The 22,392-nt window shown below is 43.2% G+C and overlaps 1 protein-coding gene across 9 annotated transcripts in view; it reads left to right on the forward strand.

Moving 5' to 3' along the window:
- Window positions 1-22,392, forward strand: part of ZNF827 (zinc finger protein 827) — a 188,337-nt gene that overhangs the window by 90,032 nt on the left and 75,913 nt on the right. For all 9 annotated transcript variants that reach the window (XR_007151669.1, XR_007151670.1, XM_047856737.1 and 6 more), the window contains 2 exons: window positions 1,799-2,038; window positions 4,588-4,645. Coding sequence is in view for 7 of the 9 variants with exons in the window: in XM_047856737.1 (XP_047712693.1) it covers window positions 1,799-2,038; window positions 4,588-4,645 (298 nt within the window). In the remaining 2 variants the exon portion in view is untranslated. The remainder of the gene's footprint in view (window positions 1-1,798; window positions 2,039-4,587; window positions 4,646-22,392) is intronic.

Here is a 22,392-nt window from a genome sequence, read left to right on the forward strand (position 1 = left end):
ATGTACCGAGAAACAGCAGCTTGGCAAGAATAGGGAAAGGGGGGAGGGATCTAAATTAAATATAACAGTTGCTCGCAATTTAGTTGCTGACAAAAACACAAGTCATTTTCCCTGAAAAGCATGTGTAGTATGTCAAGAGGAAAAAAGAACAATTAGCACACTTCTTATGTAAGCTTTTATTGACAACACTACATTAACTGTAATCATTTAATTAGAAATGCTCTTCTGTCTTCTTTCCTACAACTCAATAAACTGTGCATGTACTTGGCTCTCACTTTTCTCCTGCTTTGTAAGGAAAGCATAGTTTGCTCTAACCACCCCAGCTCACAGCAATGACCTTGGCTTGTGTCTACATGACTCCACTTTCTCGTCTTGCTAAGGTCAGGGCGCCACAGCAGAATTCCATAGACTGGGTGGCTTATAAATGACAAAAATTTCTTTCTCGCAGATCTGGAGGCTGGGAAGTCCAAAATCAAGGAGTTCAAGTATTTGCTGTCTGGGAGCTCTCTGGGGTCTTTTTTATAAGAGCACTTATCCATTCATGAGGGCTCCACTCTCATGACTAATCACCTCGCAAAGGCCCCGCTTCCAGATTCATATTGGGGATGAGGTTTCAATATATTAATTCGGGGGTGGAGTGGGGCACATTTTCAGTCCAAAGCACTGTCTCTGTTTTCACATGCCCTTTTCCACTGTGTCTTGTCCTCCTCTATAAGGACACTTATCACTGGATTTAGGGCCTCCCTGGATGATCTAGAACAATCTCATCTTGAGATCTTTAACTTAATCATATCTGCAAATACATTTTTTCCAAATAAGGTGGCATTCACAACTTCCCGAGATTAGGATGTAGACATATTTTGAGGGGCCACTATTTGCTATCTATCTGTCTCCTCTTTTTTTTTCTCCCAGAATGCTGAGTACGCTGTAGTTACTAGTAAATGCTTATTGATTTGAAAGTGTGCTCATTTTAAAGTGACCCAAATTAATGGTCTGATTGCCTTCACACTTTGTTTCAAAGATGCTGTCATTAGCTCTAAGGACTGCACGGACATAAAGACACTCTGACTTTACAAGGCGAATATATGTTTCGGACTAAAGATCAAACATCTAATAGTCACACCTAAAGCAACAACAGTCAGTAAATTGAACCATTATTATAACCTGTAAGATTGCTATTTTTCTCAGCGTCGATCCTTGGGCTACAATTAACTTCCTAGGTGGTCTTGAGGATTACTAGCTCCCAGCAAGGTATAAATGTCTCAGTTGAATCGACCCTATTTACCCTTTATTAATTTAGATGCCCTAGAAGAGAGAGAAGAAAAATTGGGCAGAGCTTTAAAGATAGAGGGAGACAATCGTAGTATTAATATGCTTGCTTTTATTTGATTTGCTGAAATTGCGTAAGTTCTAAAACAAGGACAGGCATTCACCATGTTCTCCTTAGTTCTGCAAGCGGCGTGGCAGACAGGATGGAGTGCATGGGGGGAGTGCTCAGGAGACCCTGGGCACGGAACCCGAGTGCTGGATCTGGAGACCCAGGCCTGGTTCTGCTGCCGCTGCTGTGGCCTTGGGCAAGTCACTTCATTTCTCTGGGTTTCCGCTCAGAAAACCTTTTCAGGGAACCAGGTGGGCTGGACGAAGTCGTTTTTGAAACTGTGTTTCTTCTGAGCTATGGTGCTCTTCTAACCTGCTCCCAGACGCAATCCTCATGGTTCTCTCTGTGATGAGAAACTGGATTTGGTTCAGAATTTTAAAACCGTGGTGTTCTTGTTTCTCCTCGTCCACCTGCTTGCAGCGGAAAGCTACAAGGAAACTCAGATGGTGAAGATTAAAGAGGAGCCCATGGAGGTTGACATCCAGGACTCGCATGTCTCGGTATCACCCAGCCGGAATGTTGGCTATAGCACTTTAATCGGGCGAGAGAAAACCGAACCCTTACAGAAGATGCCAGAGGGCAGAGTGCCCCCAGAGAGAAACCTCTTCAGTCAGGATATCTCTGTGAAGATGGCTTCCGAGCTTCTCTTTCAACTGTCAGGTATGTTTCTGTGCAGAAAAATGTCAATAATTGGGAATAATTGGAAGGAAAGCCACTCTAACAAAGCAAAAAACACCTGCATTATAGATTTGTCAGACAGAAATCAATTTTGTTACTTTAACACCCATGCTGCCACTCAAACTAACGGTTAATAAAACGTTGCCAAGTAGAACTCCTGCCAAACTTTCGTTAATAAATAGTTAAGAATCATTTGAAATTAGAACTCTATTCAATTCTGTGCAAATGATCCCTGTTGTCCAGGCGAAACATCTCACCTCTAATTTTGCTTAGGCAGTTGATCTGATTAGCAGCCTTTTTTTTTCTCCCCTAACGTTCAAAAGATAAACTTCGATTTACTCCAACAGTGACTGAATTACCATGAATTCCAAATTAGTGTGGTTTGAATTAAGGAGATTGTACTGTTTCTAGCCAAAAGAAAAAAAAATCAAGGAAAAGGAAAAGATGAAAATATGAGGACTCTTTCCAACTATAGCCTTATAGAGCATTTTCTGTAAACCAATGTTTCTACTTTGAATACTTGGAGTTTACAGGTGTAGGAATGAACAGACAAGGGTCCTATTTGTTTCCTTTGTTAACTCTTTCAGGCTGCATACTGTTTGTCCTTAACAAATTTAATATGCTGTTATTATTTGGACATGATTGAGATTGGAGATACCTACACATACAGGATTCAGATTTGTAAGAAATACACATACTTTGTCGGTAGTCAAGCATTGGCTTACATATGGAAGTTCATGCATCAGTAAAGTTTGTTACTAATGTTTGATAAACTCTGTTTGTTATGGATAACATATTCAAAACACCATGAGATGCCTCATTATTTAAGCATTCACTTGTCCCCCGTCCCCCCTTCTCCCCCTGCTAAGAAAAGTATCAGGGAAGAGAAAAGAAGCTGCTAGAATCTGCATGCCATCATGATAGTTCACCTTCTTGTTAGCCTGGTAACACACCCCAGTGCTTGAAACTATCAGTTGGTCCTGAAAATGGTGACCTCCCAGTTCTCGAACAAGGATTGTATCTGTGCAAAGTTCTGCAGTAACAGAAATAGTTAATTCTGTAAACTTAACGGGACACACAGATCTCTGCAAGCTCCCAAAAGCTCCAAATCATACAAGGTGCATTTTTTTTTAAAGCAGGCTGAAAGTGTATCTAAAAACAATGTAACTTTGGGGGCGCATGGGTGGCTCAGTCCATTAAGCATCTGACTTTGGGCTCAGGTCATGATCTCACAGTTCATGAGTGCGAGCCCCACATCGGGCTCTGTGCTGACAGCTCAGGGCCTGGAGCCTGCTTTGGATTCTGTGTCTCCCCCTCTCTGTGCCCCTCCTGTGCTCGTGCTCTGTCTCTCAAAACTAAATAAACGTTTAGTTTATTTATTTATTTAGTTTTGAAAATTACTTAGCAGTTAAAATTTGCACAAGTGAGGCCAGTGTGGTTCTTTTCAGAAAGTCTCTGTCTCTAACAGTACATTATCACTGTCTACTATCAGCGAAAAACTTTCTGTGGAAGAATTCTCACCCTAGCACTGTCACTTACTGCCTGGGTGACCCTCAGGCAAATCTCGGAGCCTCGATTTCCTGCTCTCTGAAAGCATACTGCCTCTGAATCCAAATTCACCCCCGTCGTTGTTTAGTGGACAGAAAGCAACTGTCCACACCCAGGTGTGCATGCCGTAGCTTCAGACCAGTGTTACAAAGTATTGGACAGATGTTGTAAACCTTTCGTTTTCCCAAATATCTGGGAACTCCCTACTACCTGGAGTTTTTTGCTTGCCCTGCCATGGAAATCTGAAACCCTTGCAGAGTTGGCCAGGTCTTCTCCGCATACTTGAGCCATTGAGAGCTGTGACAGGGCAGAATCCTCACATTTGAACTGGATCGGGAAGGCCGGAGTTCAACTTTTGTGTTCTTGAAAGCTAATTAAATAATTTCTGACAGCTGGTAGATACAGACCTCAAGACAGAGTAAGGGAGGGTGTACCTCTGCTTGGCTAATGATATTTTTTGTCCCTCGTGACATTTATCAGAATAAGCGCTTGATGACTGCAGAGCCCAGAGGTCTTGTGGCTGTTTTTATATCCCCTCTCACAAAGGGGCCTGACAATACGGAATGCTTAAAGGTTGTCATCAAAGTCAGAAGCGGAACACTTGCAACCACTGCAGTTTTCGTGCTGAATCAGAGGAAAGCAGAAATTTTCAGCTGGGGAAAGATACAGTAGAAATAGCTGTTTTTGTGCACATCTCTGTCTGTGTATATGTACTTATTAAGGCCTCATTAAAATCTGACAACACACTTAAAATTTGTTAGTAACTGTTTCCCTTTGATTGGTTTTTACTAAAATATTTTTGGGGAGGCTCTCTATATGCTTTTCATGATTGTCTTTGTAAGACAGGGAAGGTTTGCATACTTACAAAAGAAAACCGCAGGAGGGAAAAAGAAACGCTAAGGGAGTTTCTGCTTAAGCCTTAGAAGATACAAATTGAGTAAGAATGACCTGAAAGGTATATGTTTCATTCTTTCTCCTTACAGAAAAAGTGAGCAAAGAGAACAATCACACAAAAGAAAACACCATTCGGACGACCACCAGGTAGGTCATTTTATGCGGGGGTCCCCTCAGAGCGCCCTCTGTGTGGGGCCATCAGGCTCCAATCACGTGTTGCACATTGGTCCCCAAGGTGTTTTCTCCCACGGGGTTCAAAGGAGTCATGCCCTTTGCCACCAGTTTGTGTTAAAAATTTGACAGAAACAACACAGAAAGGAAGGACACCAAGGGGGAGGACCACTAATATTTATCAAACATCTAAGAGCTGCTACTTGGCTGGAGAATTTTTCATATGTTCTCCTTTCTTATTCCTCACAGTAGTTTTGTGAAGTAGATAATATTCTCCTCTTTGCAGAAGTTTCTTGACTTGGGAGTTTAAACGGGCCGTGCAGCTGTAATTGGGAGCTGGGTCTGTATCTCAGGCCTCCCCCGCTCAGTCGGTAGACCAAGGTTTTACTGCAGCTGTGCTCCTGAGTAGCTCGGCAGCTGGGGACTGATAATTTGTCACCAAGGATATCACAGCATTGTGAGGAGGGCAAAAAAATTTAAAGCAGAAGAAAATGCTTGAAAAGGCCGCAGGAAAGCCATTATTGCTAACAGCTGAACATAAGGAAGCTTTCCATTTGCCAAAGGCAGTTTGAGGAGGTCAGCCAGTGGCGCTGCTCCTCCCCATCCATTTGCCATAGGAAAGGTAGGGGTCCAGCCAGTGGCGGTGCTCCTCCCCGGCCTGGAAAGCCGTCCAGACCTGAACGGTTCTGCGCAAGCTCCAACAAGTGCACACCCCACCCCTGCGGAAAAAGGAAACCCTGGTTGGGGGGGGGGGGGTGGAATGCGACCTCTAGCTTTGAAGGACCATTCCCCACCCCCACCCCAGGCCACCCCCCAGCTTCTGAGTTAGCCCAACATGCAGGCTTTACCGAATGAAATAGGAACAGAGACTACGACGTGTCAGCTACCAAGAAGGCTTTAAATGAAGGAACTTTGCTTTCCTGAGCAAACTTAGCAAATTCTTCCTAATGGGAACAGTTGACCGGTTTTGTCTTTTTAATTCTTGCAATGAAAGATAAATATGCTTTTCTTTTTGAGGCGGTATGAACTGACCGTGGAGTTTCATCAGGCACCTGAACGGTGCTCATTTGAACCTTAACCCGAGTTGTTGGTTTTTTTTCTTTTTAATTCTATGAATTGGAATTTAGAAATATCAAATATCAAACAGTAATTAAAACAGAGCAAGCTGGCCTCGCACAAAGTTCACGGCGCATTAGGGAAGGGAAACCTGCCGTAACAGACCAGAACAGTGGTGCTGGCCTTGTCTCTCTGTATAAGTACGCGGGTGGAAAACGGGGCTCGCGATCTTGTCTGCGCATTGTTTTGGGAAATGGGGCTGGGGGCTGGGAGGGCTATTTGTCTATTAAGTTAGTTGCTCAAACAGGAAATGTAAGCCGCTGCAGATTCCAGTGGACCTTCTGCATGTATTCTGAAGACCATTTAATAAGTCTTGGGTCCATGGGTGTAAACACGTGAAATTGTCCCGCTTGGGAGATACTGAAAGACAGCAGATGAAAAATAATAAATGTTAATTTTAATTTGCAGTCCTAGGTGTCTTGAAGTGTCATGAATCTAGGTTTCCTAGAAGCAGAGCCTGAGATAGGGATCTGGGAACGGGTTTTATTGAAGGAGTGCGCTCAGAGGACCATGCTGGGCCGTGAAGGGGCAGGAGAGGGAAGGGGAGGTTGTGGAGCAAGGACGCGGTTTTCACCGGATTCCAGCTTCAGCTCGATCCCACAGAGAATTCTGGAGCATGAACTGCACCACAGGGTAAAGCCTGCCTGGAGGCAAGGGGGCCGACTCTTTGGACCACCGCCCCTCGCCATCCTATTCACTAGCTTCAGCAAGTCAACCCTTGCTGCCTCCAGCCAGGGTTGAGTAGCCTCCTAGTTGCAGGGGCTCCAATGGCGAAGGCAGCTCTCTCACTCGCTGTTAGCAACCAGCACCGCCAGCCGCTTGCGGATGAGTGCGGTAACGCAGGAAAGGAGCTGTGGGCAGGACCCAACAGCACCCCCTGTGGTGGTTTTCTGGTGCATCTTTAGGATAACCTAATATTTATACAACAGAAAGGTGTGCTGCGAAGCCATGTTATTTTATGCTTTTCAGGTGTTCTCTGGGAAGAGTAAAAGGAGGTTTGAACCAGTCCCAAATGAGTGAAATGCGTCTCATAGTCTACATTTCCTTGGCTGGAGCTAGAGCATAATTATAGGATAGAAGAAAAAATTTTTTTAGCCATTTGGCAAAAATGAAGCAATCCTTAAATTCTTCTCTTGCTGGGAGATTATGAGTAAGAAGAAATCCAAATGAGATCTTTTGCCCAAAGCAAAGTAGGGGGCTTGCTGTGAGCCCCTGACATGGTATAGTGTTCAGAAACCAGTGTCACAGAATTCTTGGTTTATTCTTCTATAGAATCCTTGGTGTGTTTTTATTTTTCCTTTGAGTAGGAACTTGTTCAATTAGCCTCTCCTCAAATAGATCTCTTTCTTACCTTCTCACCTCATTACTTCAGGCGGAACAGAATCAAGTGGCTTTGTGCCAAGAAATCCTCTTTAACTTCAGTTAACTGATAACAGGGATGGGGGGAAAATGCCAACTACCTCTCTTCTTTTTTGATTCCTGTTTTAGAAGGAGCTCTTATTTTGCATGCACAAGGTCAGCTCATGGGGGTTTTGTTTTAAGGTATGATTTGCAATACTTTTCAAAAAAGATTGATAACAAGCCTCAAAATGTCCTTATCCCCAGATATTTAGGTAGTACTTAGTGGGATCTTCTATATTTTCCAGAAGAAGCTCAGTGTCCAGAACATGGCTCCTGATCGCAGTCAAGATCAGAATCTGCCATGTTTGAGGGTTGCTAGGTACATTGAAGATAAGTTTAACTGAGATCAATTCTTCCAAATGCCAGGGGTGCCTGAGCCCCCTCCACTCAGTGAGATCTCCTCCTGCCCCTAAGGTCTGGATATCCAGGGGGCCGAGGGCAGATGTGCAGTACTGAAGAGAGAAGCTGATTCTCTCCCTGTCCTGTACAAATCCATAACTCTGTGCACAGTTGTTTGTCATTTTTGGTCTTGACTCTCATTCCAACTGCAGGAACTAAGAAAAAGTGCAGCAGCCTAGAAAGAAACATTGTAACTCAGCATTCCAACATGTGCTTACCAAGGTGCCGATTTCCGTGCCTGGGCATGAAGCTTGTGGATGCATGTGCAGCCCACTGTCCTCCATGGCGCTGACAGTTACACCTCCCTCCTCGTCAGATCCTTTCCATTGGCAGTTCTGCTGTTTGTTAATACCTCTATTATAAGATGGGCAGATATGGAGAGAGAAAACGATGTTAGCATTCCTTGTTAGCAATTTTTTGAAACCAGGTTTAGGTGAAGCTAAAGGTTGAAACTAATAACTAGCAAGTTTCTGAATCATTGGCTTTCTACCTCATTTTTTTAAAAAACTCTTTCAATGGAAAATGTCAAACATATACAAAAGTAGGGAATGTGACCATCACTCAGTTTGAACAGTTATCATCTCATGACCTATGTTGACAGGGCCCCTCCTTTTGTTCTCCATCCCCCTAAATTATTTTCAAGCAAATCCCAGACATCATTTTAAGGACTTGTTTGAAAATGCCTTTTTTTTCATCCCAAGAACTGAGACTCAGCTACTTAAATAATATCATCTTCCCCAAAGTAAAAAACAATCTACCAAAGTGCCATGTGGCCAGGCAAAGAAATCAATCTACTTAACAGCTGGAATGATTGGATCGTGTGGTCCCACTCACCAACGCCTTGGCCTTAACCTTTCCACCCTTGTTAGTGCCCTCCTAGGGGCCCCTTCACCGAATCAGTCCTTTAGTTGGAACTTCGCTGTCAATGCTAAAACAGCAGTTCTTTTTGCCTGTTTAACCTCAGAGTCCAGCAAATTCAATCTAAGGGTAAAGAAGGCTGTGTGTCTCCTTTGAGATAGTGTGTGGACTGAGTGTTCTTAATGCCATTCTACCTGATGAATGAGATGAGGAGACAGTCCGGCCAGACCCAGGAGAACAGAAGGACTGAACACTTAAGAGACTAATAAAATCCTGATTTTTCTATTTCCTTTCCTAGCACAAGCCTAGATTCTGCAGGGAATAGATAACCAGCTAATATGTATCATTTGTTGATGAAAATATATGAGGCATGATATCATAACCAGATCCCAAAGTTTAATGGAATAAAAAGAAGATCTACATCTTCTGACATGGACCATCACCCAGCCAGATGCTGGATAAGATCGAAATAGGAAAATGGAACCCTAGAGTAAGAATCAGATAGCTCCTGGCAGGTGAATTGGATATGCTCAATGTTGTGTAACATCAGGAACGTCAAACAATGGCTGCCAAGAACCCTCTCTTGGTTATTTGTTCTCCCTTTTACCCATTAATAATTCAGTGTCCTCGGGGATATAAGATTGCAGGCCTTAAGAAAAACTTCTCACACCTGGTTTGCTTTATTCCAAAAGCAAGGAAGCATTTGCCCGAATTGTCCTTTTCTCCACTATAAGACAAAAAGCAGAAGTGGGAAAATCAGAGAAAGGTAGACTCCTATCCTGCTGTGCCAACCAACATTTAATTTGCCCAATTTTCAGAACTTGAAATGTGGGCTATTTGTTATGATTTAGATAATGGCTCTTACAGTGCTTACTAAAAGACATATGCACTTGGAGGTATCCAATATAGAATTTTCCTGTGTGATGGTTTGAATACATGTCCTTAAATATTTATGATTCAGTAATAGAAATTGCACACATTTAGAAAAGCATGACGTGCTGCCTCAATTTATATAGTTTCCTCTTTTCATTTTTTGGAAGGCAAAAGAGAATAATGCTCCATTACCTTAAAAAGTAAAAGATTACTCACAAAGAATACCAGATTAGACAAAAACGATTAAGAAAAAAAAAAAACAAGAAAGAGAGCAAATGAAATTTGTGATTGTTGAGTAGCTCTCCACATAGTGTCATTACCCATTAAATTTTAGGACTTTAAAATTAAATGCATTGAGATTCCATTTCTAAAAAAAATGGAAATTGCTACTAATTTCATTGAGTCCCTTCAGTTAAGATATTCACTGCTTTTTTTGGTGAAGTCAAGGCTCTTGGTGGGCCATATGGTGTCACTGCAAATTTTAAGACACCCTTCCTGAAGATACTGCCATCTGCTGGAATATTGTCACAATAAATACATAAATCTCTGGTATCTGTGGAGGTGTGTGGTGCCTTTGTGCAGTGCACAACCTGCACCACTGTCTGCAGCTGCTCTGACACAACTGTTGGCCTAAGTGTCTTTTCACTGGTAATACATCCTTTTCAACTTATGTTTGAGTTTTTATTTTTCAAAGAAATTAAAACTCATTCCTGAGAATAGTAGGATATATATATAATCGCAATGGCCTGAAATTGTTGCTGCCACTTGGACTTTTTCCTTATTTGACTAAACCTTTCTTAGTACTTTTATCTATTCCTACACTCCATTGCCCTGTAAGCATCGCCTCCGCCATTTTTCTTTCCATCTCTGATGTCTATATTGAACTGTTATAGTTGAAACAATACACTTCCAGAACCGTTTGGTATCGTGTTACTCTGAAGAGACAGGTTTAAATCTCTTTTTGAGGATCTAAAGAGGGCTGTGCCTTTTCCTCATTTCCCATGAGCTCTGCCATCTTTATTTCTCCTGCCTTGCAACAGTGTTCGTTGTTTGTATAACTCAGAATGGCCAGGGATGAAGCATACATTTGTAACTCTCTGTAAGTAGACATCTAGCTTTCTCTCTTAGCCACCTTTGACAAATTAAGCAGGGGTGACATGACCAAAAGGTATATGCGACTCAGGTGCTAGTTCAATCCCATTGTTCTTTTCTGGGATTTTCTCTTGAGTGTGTCTCCACAGTTTTTACTAGAAATATATCAGCTTTGCAAGGGTTGACCTCTAGTTTGGGGGTGAGAAGCCCTCTTGGATGATGCAACAGGCCAGGAAGCATCCATATCGCACTGGTGTTACCTACAGCATCCACAGGACAGAGTCTTGCATCACTGCAGGGAAGACTGCGTTCATCTAGTCTCCGCTCACCTCGGCAGAAAGCCCCTTGCCCTTGTTGATGCTCAGAGTCAGGTTCCTGTGGGAGATCCAGGTCCCTCACAAGCTGACATTTTGCAGATCCGGATATGCAGGTTCATTTCCTTGGCCTACGGTTGGCTCTGGCTCCCGGGGTCTGGCCTCCCCGCCACAGCGGCCCTCCACAAGGCCTGGCATTGTGCTTCTCGTCCTGAGAAGTTTCCTGGCTCCAGAGTGGATGAATGCTCACAGCACCAGCAGGAATTGTTCCTGAAAACGTGGTGTTAGGTTGTACAGATTGGCCTGCCTCTGAGACAACCCTAAATAGAAGGCATTTGTGCTTTTGCAAGAAGAAAATAAAAACATCGCCAATATCTACTTCTTTGTAAGATGCTCTGTTTTTCTTCTGTATTTTCAACAGCCTCTCTATTCCATAGCATTTGGCCCTTCTCCAGCTGGAGTTGACTGATACTGGTGGAATCATAATTTACATACAGTTGTCCCCGCCTATGTCTTAAAACTGCCTTCAATCAGGGGTGCCTGGGTGGCTTAGTCGGTTGAGCGTCCAACTTCGGCTCAGGTCATGATCTCACGGTTTGTGAGTTCGAGCTCCGTGTCAGGCTCTGTGCTGACAGCTCAGAGCCTGGAGCCTGCTTCGGATTCTGGGTCTCCCTCTCTCTCTGCCCCTCCCCCGCTTGCTCTCTCTCTCTCTCTCTCTCAAAAATGTTTATTTTTTTAAATAAACATTAAAAAATATTTTAAAAATAACTTATTCCTAGAGAATATTGGAGAGCATAAAGAAGAAAAAACCAATCATTTATAATCAATCCTGCTACTTAGAGACAGCCACTGCTAAGTTGGTCGTTCTTCTCCTGGCTGAAGTTTTCGTCCATTTATATACACATACTTTCCTATAAAAATTGGATCTTACTATATATACAGTTTTGCAGGTTTCTCTTTTCACGCAGCAGTATATTAAGAACTTCTTTCTGTGTCAGTAAACATAACTCAATATTATTCTTTTAATGTTTATGTAGTATTCAGTGTTTGCATGTGTCATAATTTATTTCATCAGCCCCCTGTTATTAGATATCAAGGGTTTGGTTTTGTTTTGTTTTCCCAAGTTGTTGCTAATATAAACAATCTGGGGATAAATTGACTCAAAAAAGCACTCAGTTTTCAGCCTTTTACATGAATTGTCTAATTGACTTTCCAAAAAGTTGAATCTACAATTCTACCAGATGCTAACGAGAGAGAGAGAGAGAGAGAGAGAGAGAGAGAATATTTTAAAGGTCTTCTGCTTTATCATTAATTTTTTTTAACAGTTGGGAGGTTAAAGTTATATTTTATAGTTAAAATCTTTGTATTGATTGATTCTTAATGATGTCAAGCATTTTCTTCACGGAGAGGCATTTGTATTCATTCTTTTGTATATTTTCTCTTATTGTCATTTATTATTCTGTTTGGTGGTTTGGGTTGGAATTTTTGTTTGGTTGTTATTGATTTTTTTATTATGAAAAATTTCAAAACAGAACAGAAGGATAATGAAATAAACCACCATATTCCTATCACCCACTGAAAAAACATTTGTCACACTTTAGTTCACAACCCTTTTCTATACTTTAAGATCACATATACTTTAAAAAACCCTATACTTTAAAATCACATCCCAGACATCATAACATTCAGTTGCAGACTCTTTAATATAGATCTCTGAAAAGATAAGGATATTTTCGACAATATCATTGTACACCATACAGAATTAACAACACATTTGATTGTTTTTTAATTGCTGAGAAAGTTCTATTTGATCGGTGCCAGCTGAGAATGCAGTCATGTCAGTGGGCCAGGAGGAGAAGGAGGACATTTTAGCTTTCTTGTCAACTCTGAAAATTAAAGATGAAAATCTGGGGCTTATACGAGCAGTATAATGACCTTGGTTCTCATCTGCCCACAAGCCCCCTTTAGAAATCCACTGAGTCTGCAATGCAAGCCTCAGTTTGTAGACAAATGCCCTGGCTGACACCTGCCGATGGGTAGCAATTAATTCACGCTTTATTCACTACAATCCTTTCTCAGAAAACGTGTGCACCCAAGGTGATCGATGACTGGGTTTCCAGGCCTGCCCACTGGGGTCATCAGTGGTCTTCTCTGTTGTGTCCCCTCCCAAGCTTGAATAGGGAACTTGCTGTTTCAGATGGTCAGAGTTGTCTTCAGGTCCAAGGCTTGCAATCATTTTTACTCTTGGGCACTCTTCTCCACCCCTGTGTTCAAATTCTTTTATTAAAATAAATAAATACATACATAAAATCATTCAAGAATAGGGCATCCTTATTTCTCTGGTGTTGCAAAGACAAGGACAGTGTTCATGAACACCATTGAAGCTGTTTTCATTCATTATAGATGATTATCTTTTTAACTGACTGCTAGAATGTTCATAGGAAAATTGGCACCGACTGGTATACCTAAAATATCTGGGCCCGTTTCAGAAGAAACAGCTAATCTCTCATCCAAAGAGAAACTGAGGGCCGAAGCTGGAAGTTTGGGCCCACATACAGTCCAACATGACATATAGTGATTGCTATACCTTAGCAAAATGACCTTACCAGCATTTTTATAAAGTGCTAAAAATTCTTTGACAAGGATCTGTGGAACTGAGTATTTAACATATTTCCAATGCAATCATTTATAAATGTTACAAAACACATAGATATGTAAGTATATAAAAATATTTTAAGTATCTATTATTCTATTATAAACTATTGACAAAGAAAGTAATCAAGGCCAGTAATATTCGAGATAAAAAGAAACACTTCTTACAAATTCACACGTTAATCATGAAAATTAAGTTGGAAATGAAATAATGTTACTTGACCTTTTATAAAAAATGAGATATCTCATTTTTTAAAAATGAGATTATCTCACCTAGCCACCGCCTGGGTGGCTCAGTCGGTTAAGCGGCCGACTTCGGCTCAGGTCACGATCTCACGGTCCTTGAGTTCGAGCCCCGCGTCGGGCTCTGTGCTGATGGCTCAGAGCCTGGAGCCCGTTTCAGATTCTGTGTCTCCCTCTCTCTCTGCCCCTCCCCCGTTCATGCTCTGTCTCTCTCTGTCTCAAAAATAAATAAACGTTAAAAAAATTAAAAAAAAAAATGAGGTATCAAAAATAAAGTGTGGTGATGTTTTGTTGTTCGGTCGTGAGCATATTTTCATGCAAGCGGCTCCAGCTTCTCAGAAAGTTTCTCGTGACCTTAAGGTACTTGGGGAAATGTTGAGAAGATTTAGTTATAACCAACCCAAATAGTTCCCCTATTCCTTATCTTCGAATAAGCCCATCTTTCGTATTTGATGTGTTGGAAAAGCTTAACAAAAATAGCCCTCTTTGCTCTTTGGCAAGGACTGTATTCTGTCAGTCCTTTGGCAAGTCCTGGACTTGGTCAGCCCTGTCCAGGTTTTGTTGCAAGAAAACATTTCCTACTTGTCATCCTTTCCCTTAGTGTCATTATGTCTGCGTGGAGACTCCATGCGGACGTTACCTGTATCCATTTCAATCTGTCACGTGTCTCATATGCCACATGGTCAGAGAGTCCTTGAACTACAGCAAGGTTTATTCTCGGAATCACTGTTCTGTTGCCTACTTTTTCTTAAGGCATGGAAGATTTTCTCAACCACTGCTTCCTGTGCACTTCAAGATGTTAATACAGCGTGTCACCCTGAGGGTGTGTCCCAAGGTCTAAGTGATTCAGAGGTCAGAGTTTTAAAAATATCAGTACAATGGTTTTAGGTAAATATATGGAATTTCAGCCCTTTAAAAAAAACATGCTATATTAGAACAGAAAACTAGGATTTTACGGACTTGAATTAATAACGGGGGCTGAGGGGCGCCTGGGTGGCGCAGTCGGTTAAGCGTCCGACTTCAGCCAGGTCACGATCTCATGGTCCGTGAGTTCGAGCCCTGCGTCAGGCTCTGGGCTGATGGCTCAGAGCCTGGAGCCTGTTTCCGATTCTGTGTCTCCCTCTCTCTCTGCCCCATCCCCGTTCATGCTCTGTCTCTCTCTGTCCCAAAAATAAATAAACGTTGAAAAAAAAATGTTTAAAAAAAATATAAAAAATAAAAAAAAATAACGGGGGCTGAGCAGAGATTGAGGCAAGCCCCGCACACAAGGCCTTCCGATGAGATGGCTGAGGGGCTGGGGTCCGCTGGGGAGCAGGTAGCAGCCACAGAGAGCAGACGTTGACCACCACAGAACTTTTCCACTCCTTTTGCAATATATTATAACTTCTCAGAAATATCTGAGTCAGATCATCTATTCTTAAGATTTCCTTAAAATAAAACAAAACAAAACAAAAATTAACCCGGAATCTTTAGGACATATTTTATGCAGCTCTTGGAAAAATTCCTGAAGCCCTGTTATGCAGTATGATACATAGCTGAATAGATAATCAAGTGCTTTTACTTGAAAATACACCATCTTTTTTTAAAATTTTTTATTCATTAAAGAAAAGTTTGCAAATGTGCAAAGGAAGTCAGAATGTCACTTCAGGATGATTTGTCTGAAACTCTTACCTTCATAGAATTTCCTTCTACCCTGAAGTATACAGATCTTTACTGGTTCTGAGTAAAAACTCATTACAGATCAAAGTCTCTCTTCCTTGTTTAATCTTTGTTTTCTGTTTGCCATTCCCAAGTTCAGTCCTAAGAGTTATTATTGTCCTTGAGAAGGAAAAAAAAAATTTCTTCTCTGTTGGTCCTTTAAAATAATTGTCATTATTTATTTTTTTAATTTTTATTTTTTTAATATAATTTATTGTCAAGTTAGCTAACATATAGTGTATATACAGTGTGCTCTTGGCTTCAGAGTAGATTCCCATGATTAATCACTTACATACAACACCCAGTGCTCATCCCAACAGGTGCCCTCCTCAATGCCCATCACCCATTTTCCCCTCTCCCCCACATCCCTCCCATCAATCCTCAGTTTGTTCCCTGTATTTAAGAGGCTTTTATGGTTTGCCTCCCTCTCTGAAACTATTTTTTCCCCTTCCCTTCCCCCATGGTCTTCTGTTAAGTTCCACATATGAATGAAAACATATGTATCTGTCTTTCTCTGACTGACTTATTTCACTCAGCATAATACCCTCCAGTTCCATCCTTGTTGTCGCAAATGGCAGGATTTCATTCTTTCTCATTGCCAAGTAGTATTCCATTGTATATATAAATCACATCTTCTTTATCCATTCATTCATCCATTGATAAACATTTGGGCTCTTTCCATAATTTGGCTATTATTGAAAGTGTTGCTGTAAACATTGGGGTCCACGTGCCCCTATGCATCAGCACTCCTGTATCCCTTGGGTAAATTCCTAGCAGTGCTATTGCTGGGTCGTAGGATAGGTCTATTTTTAATTTTTTGAGGAACCTCCAGACTGTTTTCCAGAGCAGCTGCACCAGTTTGCATTCCCACCAATTGTGTCATTATTTAAAAGTACTTCTTCCAACATTCTCTTCTATGCTGTGTCCACCTTCTTTTTCTCTTCCTCTTTGCTTTATTCTGCTGTTGTCATCAACACGAGAATTCCTGTAACGTTTTGGTTTCAATGCTGGTGCCCAGGGAGGGGTGGTTTGTAAGTAGACCGGCCTTCTGTTCTGCATGAGGCACAGCTCCCTGCTGGCACACTCAGATGTTAAAGGTGGAAATGTTTGTGCCACAATCCGCACTTAGCAAAATGTATCACTATTTACGGCCATAATCTTTTATGAACTGTTTTATTATTTATTGTAAATCTTTTCCGTCCTCAGCCCCGCGCTGTTGACCCTACAGGCCATGCCGTCTGATGCCTGGATTTGTCCAGTCACGGTGACAGCAGTGCCCCTTCGTAATTTAGACCTTAGATTTTCTACCAGAGAAAAGTAAAAAGACACATTAGATGTTCATTTCACTTTTACCCACAAGAGAAACTTGAATAGGTAAACGTTTTGTTTTTTCTAAGTAGCAAAAGGCAAGAAAAGTAATGGGGAGTTTACACCAACAGCTTCCAGATGCTGCTTCTGAACATTTATCCGCAATAACGAAGGCTTCCAGGTAGACTTTGTCCAGGGCCAGAGGAGATGTGCTGTGGCAGGTGGGGATTTCATTATATGAGGACAGGTGATGATCTCCTCTCCTATTAGCTGTTAGTTTCAGCCTCCTCCATTACCAGCTTTTCACCAAAAATATTAACCAGAAATAAATCACTTTGTTGACAGTGTTTCCCTTTTTCCACCTCTTTAGCTCACTTTCTGGTGGAGAGGCTTTTTCATAGTGAAATGACTAAAATTCGGGCAGCTGGGGAGTCAGGAAGTGAGAGCCATGCAGCAGTCACAAGCCGGCTGCTTTTCTGGAAGAACTGGGAACCGACTAAGTGACTAGTTGAAGGATGGTACAAATGTGCTCAAGTTGAGCACATCGGCAAGTTGAGCACATCGGCAAGTCCGTATTTCATTTGCTGCTCTCCTCCCTGGGGAGATGCAGACCCAGCTCATCCTGTGTCAGGCACGTCCTGGCACTCCCCTGTCCACCACCTTCTCCCACCAGTGGCCATCACTGTGGCGTGAATGCAGGGCCGGCCCCGTCCACCGCAAAGCTGGGCCTCTGCCGAGAGTGGATGTGCTTCTGCACTTTACAAATGCATGAGGCACGGGAGAAGAAAAGGAGCTTCAGGAATACCATCTCGACATTCTGAAAAGGACATTGCTTGGTGCGAAGGTGCAGGTGCAGTGTCTTCTGTCCTCAGATCATGGGCAGAGTTGAAGATGGCTAATGTCATTGGAGATGTAACCCCGTTAATCAAGCACATGCTATGTAAGGCATCCTGCAAGTTTGGTTTTTCCTGCTCCTCTTCCTGAAACATAGCTGCCAATCTAGGTGGCTGGAAGATTAATATACAAATGTCTGTGTAACCACGGTGCCACCGTGAGCTTCAGATCTGTGCTGAAATAGAGGCTTGTGAACACCTGATGGCCTCGTTACTCTTCCCTCTTCACTTAGGCTTAATCACAGAGATGAGCTTGCCCTCAAAACCAGTAGGTGCAGATGGAGGGGGAATAATTAGGATTGCAAGTTGACAGGCCTCTGGGTTGCAGAAGTTTTAGGAAATTGGGGCATATCTTAACTTCTAGAGGGAGGGAAAGACTAAATCATTTTCATGTGCTGTGTTTCTCAGGTGAAAAAGTCTTCCTTCAGTTACCTGGGATCCTGCATACTGAAATGGCTGCTCCCAGCCCCCCTTCAGCCCTCCTTCCTGTATCCCTTCCTTTTGCTCTGTTCGTTCCAAGGAGGATCTGTGGTTCTGTACCGCCCCTGAGCTGCCTGGATGTTAAGGGATCACAGGAGGGAGGCAGTGTAGCTTAGTGGGTAAGAGTGCAGACTGGAGACTGGGATGCCAGCCTGCCTGTATTCAAATCTGAGCTCAGCTCAGGGGCACGGACAATCACTTCCTTTCTCTGTGCCCCAGTCTCTGCATTCCTTATGGATAATAATAACGGTAGCCAATCAGTACGGCCCTTGTGAGGACTAACCTGAAATTAATATACACAAAGTACTTTAGAACAGTGAGTAGCGATGTATGCATCGGTTGCTACTTTTTTTGAGCATGTACTGTGTACTAAGAACATTAACATGAAATACCTTACTTAACCCTTGCAGCACCCTTACAAAGAAGGTATTTTGAAACCTTTTTCCAGTGATGAAACTGAGGCTAGAGAGTCTGTTGACCGGAAGTCACTTAACTATTAAATGGCCAGTGCGGACTGGAGACTCAGATTGTTGCAAATGGTGTGCTAAACCACCACGCTCCCCGCCTCCAGGGGACGCCTCCCAATGCAGAGCACTGCAGCTGCACGTTTGGCCTGAGACTGATGCCCTGTTAACCTAATATCGTCTCTTTCTAGAGAAGACCTCACATTAGGCTCATGCTGCCTTGGCTTATGAAGGGTTCTTCATTGAGTCCTTGCCCCGTAACATTGCTTGTCCTTTGTTGCCTTTTTAGTATGCAGCATGACTCCTTCTCCCTGAGAAGAAACCTCTTCTGTGCTGTGCAGGATAAAGCTGCATCCAGGGTAGAAAATTACTTGGAATGTTGTTTCCCTCGGTGATTGTCTCCCTTTCAACTCAATTTCTTCTGAGTGGCTTGGTGATAACTGGGCTTCACTCCTCACATCGGTGGAGATCTGCAATGCAGAGGTAGCCCATTTCCAGTATTTAGCAAAATCTAGGAGCCTGTTCCTGGCACATACGGTGGCAGCCTCGTCCTGGTTCACCTGGAAACCTGAGGGTTGGTTTTAAACGTACCTTGGGGTGCCTGGGTGGCTCAGTAGGTTAAGCATCCGATTCTTAGTTTTTTAGTGCGGGTCATGATCTCGTGGTTCATGAGTTTGAGCCCCACATCGAACTTGGGATTCTCTCTCTCTCCCTGTCTCTCTGCCCATCCCGTGCTCGTGTGCACACCTCTCTCTCTCTCTCTCTAAATAAATAAATAAATAAACTTAAAAAAATAAATGTATCTATAGTCTTTACCTGCCCTATCTCTTAAACCATTATTCTGTCTGCACGTGTCACTGCTGGTTTGCCGCATTGGCCACCGGTGTCACGATGTCTCATGTGGACCGCTACTCTGGCCACCTGTCTTGTCTTCTGCAAGCCCCACTGCTTTGTTAAAACACAGCAGGACTTCCCACTGCTGTTGGGACAAAGTCAGGATCCCTACATGCAGTGTGCCTTCCTTCCCCAGGCTTTAGCCTCATGTGCCTCCTCGATGCGCCTTCCAGCAGCTCTGTAGATGGGCTGTGTTCTCTGTGCAGGGGACACTTTCCCCATTTTCCCACAGCTCTACCCTCCCTTCAGGTCTCGACTCAGTTAGCCACCCTCCCCCCCCCACCCTGTAACACTGTACCCTCCCTTCCACAGCGTTAGACTCCATTACAGTTCCCTTTCATGTACCCACACAGGTCTTTGCACTCCCTGAGATTTGGAGTCATGGCTGGTTTTGCTGACCATTATGTTCCCAAGGCCTGGCATGTTGTAGGCACTCACTAGACAGCTGCTGGCAGATCGAGGGAATGGGGGAAGTACCCACCATGTCTCTGTGGCAAGAAGGGTGACATTTTGAGATACCCATTAGGGAGCCCTTTTTGAGATTCTTGATGTCCTCAGAGGGAAGTCTCCATATTTCAGACCAGTTTGTGGGTTTCTCTGAACTCTCAGATTTTAAGGGAATTGCTACCTGCAGAGTCACAGTAATATGCAGACCCATTGCCTGACCTTTAACCCTGTGCCTGGGGACCAGCTCCTGATGTCTCCCCTGTGAACTGTCCGCTCAGAAACAAGAATAGCACTGCCACCTTTGTATGGAAGCTCCAGCACTACCCAGGTGGGAGTGGAGAAATCTTAACACTCTGGGTTTGACCAACAATCCTCCAAGGTGTCTCTGTCCTTAAAAGCCCTTTGATTGTTAACCGTGTCCTTCACGGAAGAGTTGGAAATTAACCTAGTCACCCAGAAGTCAAAGACTCTTCAAAATCAGAGTGACTTTTTCTTCGTTCATTTCATACAAGAAAACGCTACACTTTCTGTCAACTTGTAGGTTGGCTCATTTATGCTCCTATTTGAGTTAGGCAAAGATGCAAATAAAAAATAACTCACATTTATTGAGCACTTAGTGTTTACCAGGCACTACAGAAGCATATTCTCCAGACCATCTTATTCAGTCCTGACAGCTTCTCTGTGAGGTGTGGATGCTGTGATCACCCCACTTTATAGGCAAGAAACGGAGGCTCGGAGAAGCTCGATAATACGTGTAAGGTCACACAGCCAAAGTGGTGAGGCTGGGATTTGAACTCAGAGCTGCCTACCTTTGAGCACGTGCTGTTGGCCACCTTACTGCATCGCCTTATCCTTTCAAGTATTCTGTATCACTTGCAGGTTATGAGCTGTTTGGCATAAAACAACGTTTCCCCATTTCCCATCACCTACTAGCCTATAGCGGGTTCACTCTTTAAGCCCCTTTAAAATGTTTTATGTTTAAGATATAACTAAAAAGCATGCCATACAAAGTTGCATTAAATCTGGCCTGACAGTCATATCAAATAATTGTGAACTAATATATGTTTTACTTCGTGTACTTACAAGAAGTATGTCTTCCGTCTTTATCTTAATATTTTCTTTTACTATTTAATGACAGTAACCATAGCCTTGAGGCATGTTTAGAAAAGCAACACTAGTCGTGGCAGTCCTAGTCTCGCGTGCCCTCACATCTTTTCCTTCCCCTGATTTGCAGGGGTGTTTTTAATTTTTTTTTTTTAATGTTTATTATTTTCGAGAAGGAGGTGGAGACAGAGCACGAGCTGGGGAGAGGCAGAAGGAAGGAGACAGAATCCGAAGTGTACTCCAGGCTTTGAGCTGTCAGCACAGAGCCCAGTGTGGGGCTTGAACCTGTAAACTGTGACATCATGGCCTGAGCCGAAGTCGGAGGCCGAGCTGATTGAGCCTCCCAGGCTTCCCCCTGGTTTGCAGTTTCGAAGGGGACCTGATCCCTGCAGGCTGACTCTCCTTGGCTTGTGGGAAGGTTCCACCAATCCGACGCCCTGTTGGGAGAAAGGGGAGGGGCTTAGGGAAGGCCACTCCCTTTCCGTCTCCTGCAGGAGCTGCATGTCCTCCAAGGTGCGGACCCTACCAGATGGCCCCCGACTTTGGGCTCCGTCTACCTCCTTCTTTTGTTCCTCCAGCCTCAGGGAGGCACCAGCCTGTGTCGGGCTGCATTACTGCCCCTATGGACCTTCACCACCTGTGTACCCACTTCCTCCATTAAATTTCCTCTGTTGTAGAGAAAGACTGATACCATATGTTTTCACTCTTACGTGGATCCTGAGAAACTTAACAGAAACCCATGGGGGAGGGGAAGGAAAAAAAAAGGTTAGAGTGGGAGAGAGCCAAAGCATAAGAGATTCTTAGAAACTGAGAACAAACTGAGGGTTGATGGGGGGTGGGAGGGAGGGGAGGGTGAGGGATGGGTATTGAGGAGGGCATCTTTTGGGATGAGCCCTGGGTGTTGTATGGAAACCAATTTGACAATAAATTTCATATAGTGAAAAAAAAACAAATAAAAAAAATAAATAAATTTCCTCTGTTGTAAATAAATTGGGCTGTCGTTCTCCAGGTTGGACTGTACTGATAACTGCAGTATTCACACATGTGATCACATTACTTATTTACAGTTTACTTTAGAGGAATGGACGGTGGATGCTACAATTGGGTTAGAAAACTCTGGTTAAAAGCAACCAAATCCTTTGTGTTTGCTGCAGAGCAAAACCCTGGCTGGATGTCTGACATCCCTGCTTCTAGTTCTAGCTGAGCCACTCGGGGAACTGAGAATCAGTCAAGTCAGGGCCTCAGTTTCATGGGAAATAATGGGTCCCCAGGGTCCTTTCAGGAGTCCCGTTAGCTGGTTTAACTCCTTCCAAAACAAGATGGTTCTAGGATGCAGTCTCGGTTTCCGTGGGGACCGGTGAGTTATCTCTTAAAGTGCACTGGCCCCTGACTCTGGCCTGCCTGCTGTCCTTCTGATGCGTGCTATTGGTCTTAAGCGCCCAGGTGACAGAATGTGTGTGAACTAGGGCGAATCTCTCACTCCTCTG

This window comes from Prionailurus viverrinus, chromosome B1 (assembly GCF_022837055.1).
Source record: "Prionailurus viverrinus isolate Anna chromosome B1, UM_Priviv_1.0, whole genome shotgun sequence".
Taxonomy (NCBI): Eukaryota; Metazoa; Chordata; class Mammalia; order Carnivora; family Felidae; genus Prionailurus; species Prionailurus viverrinus.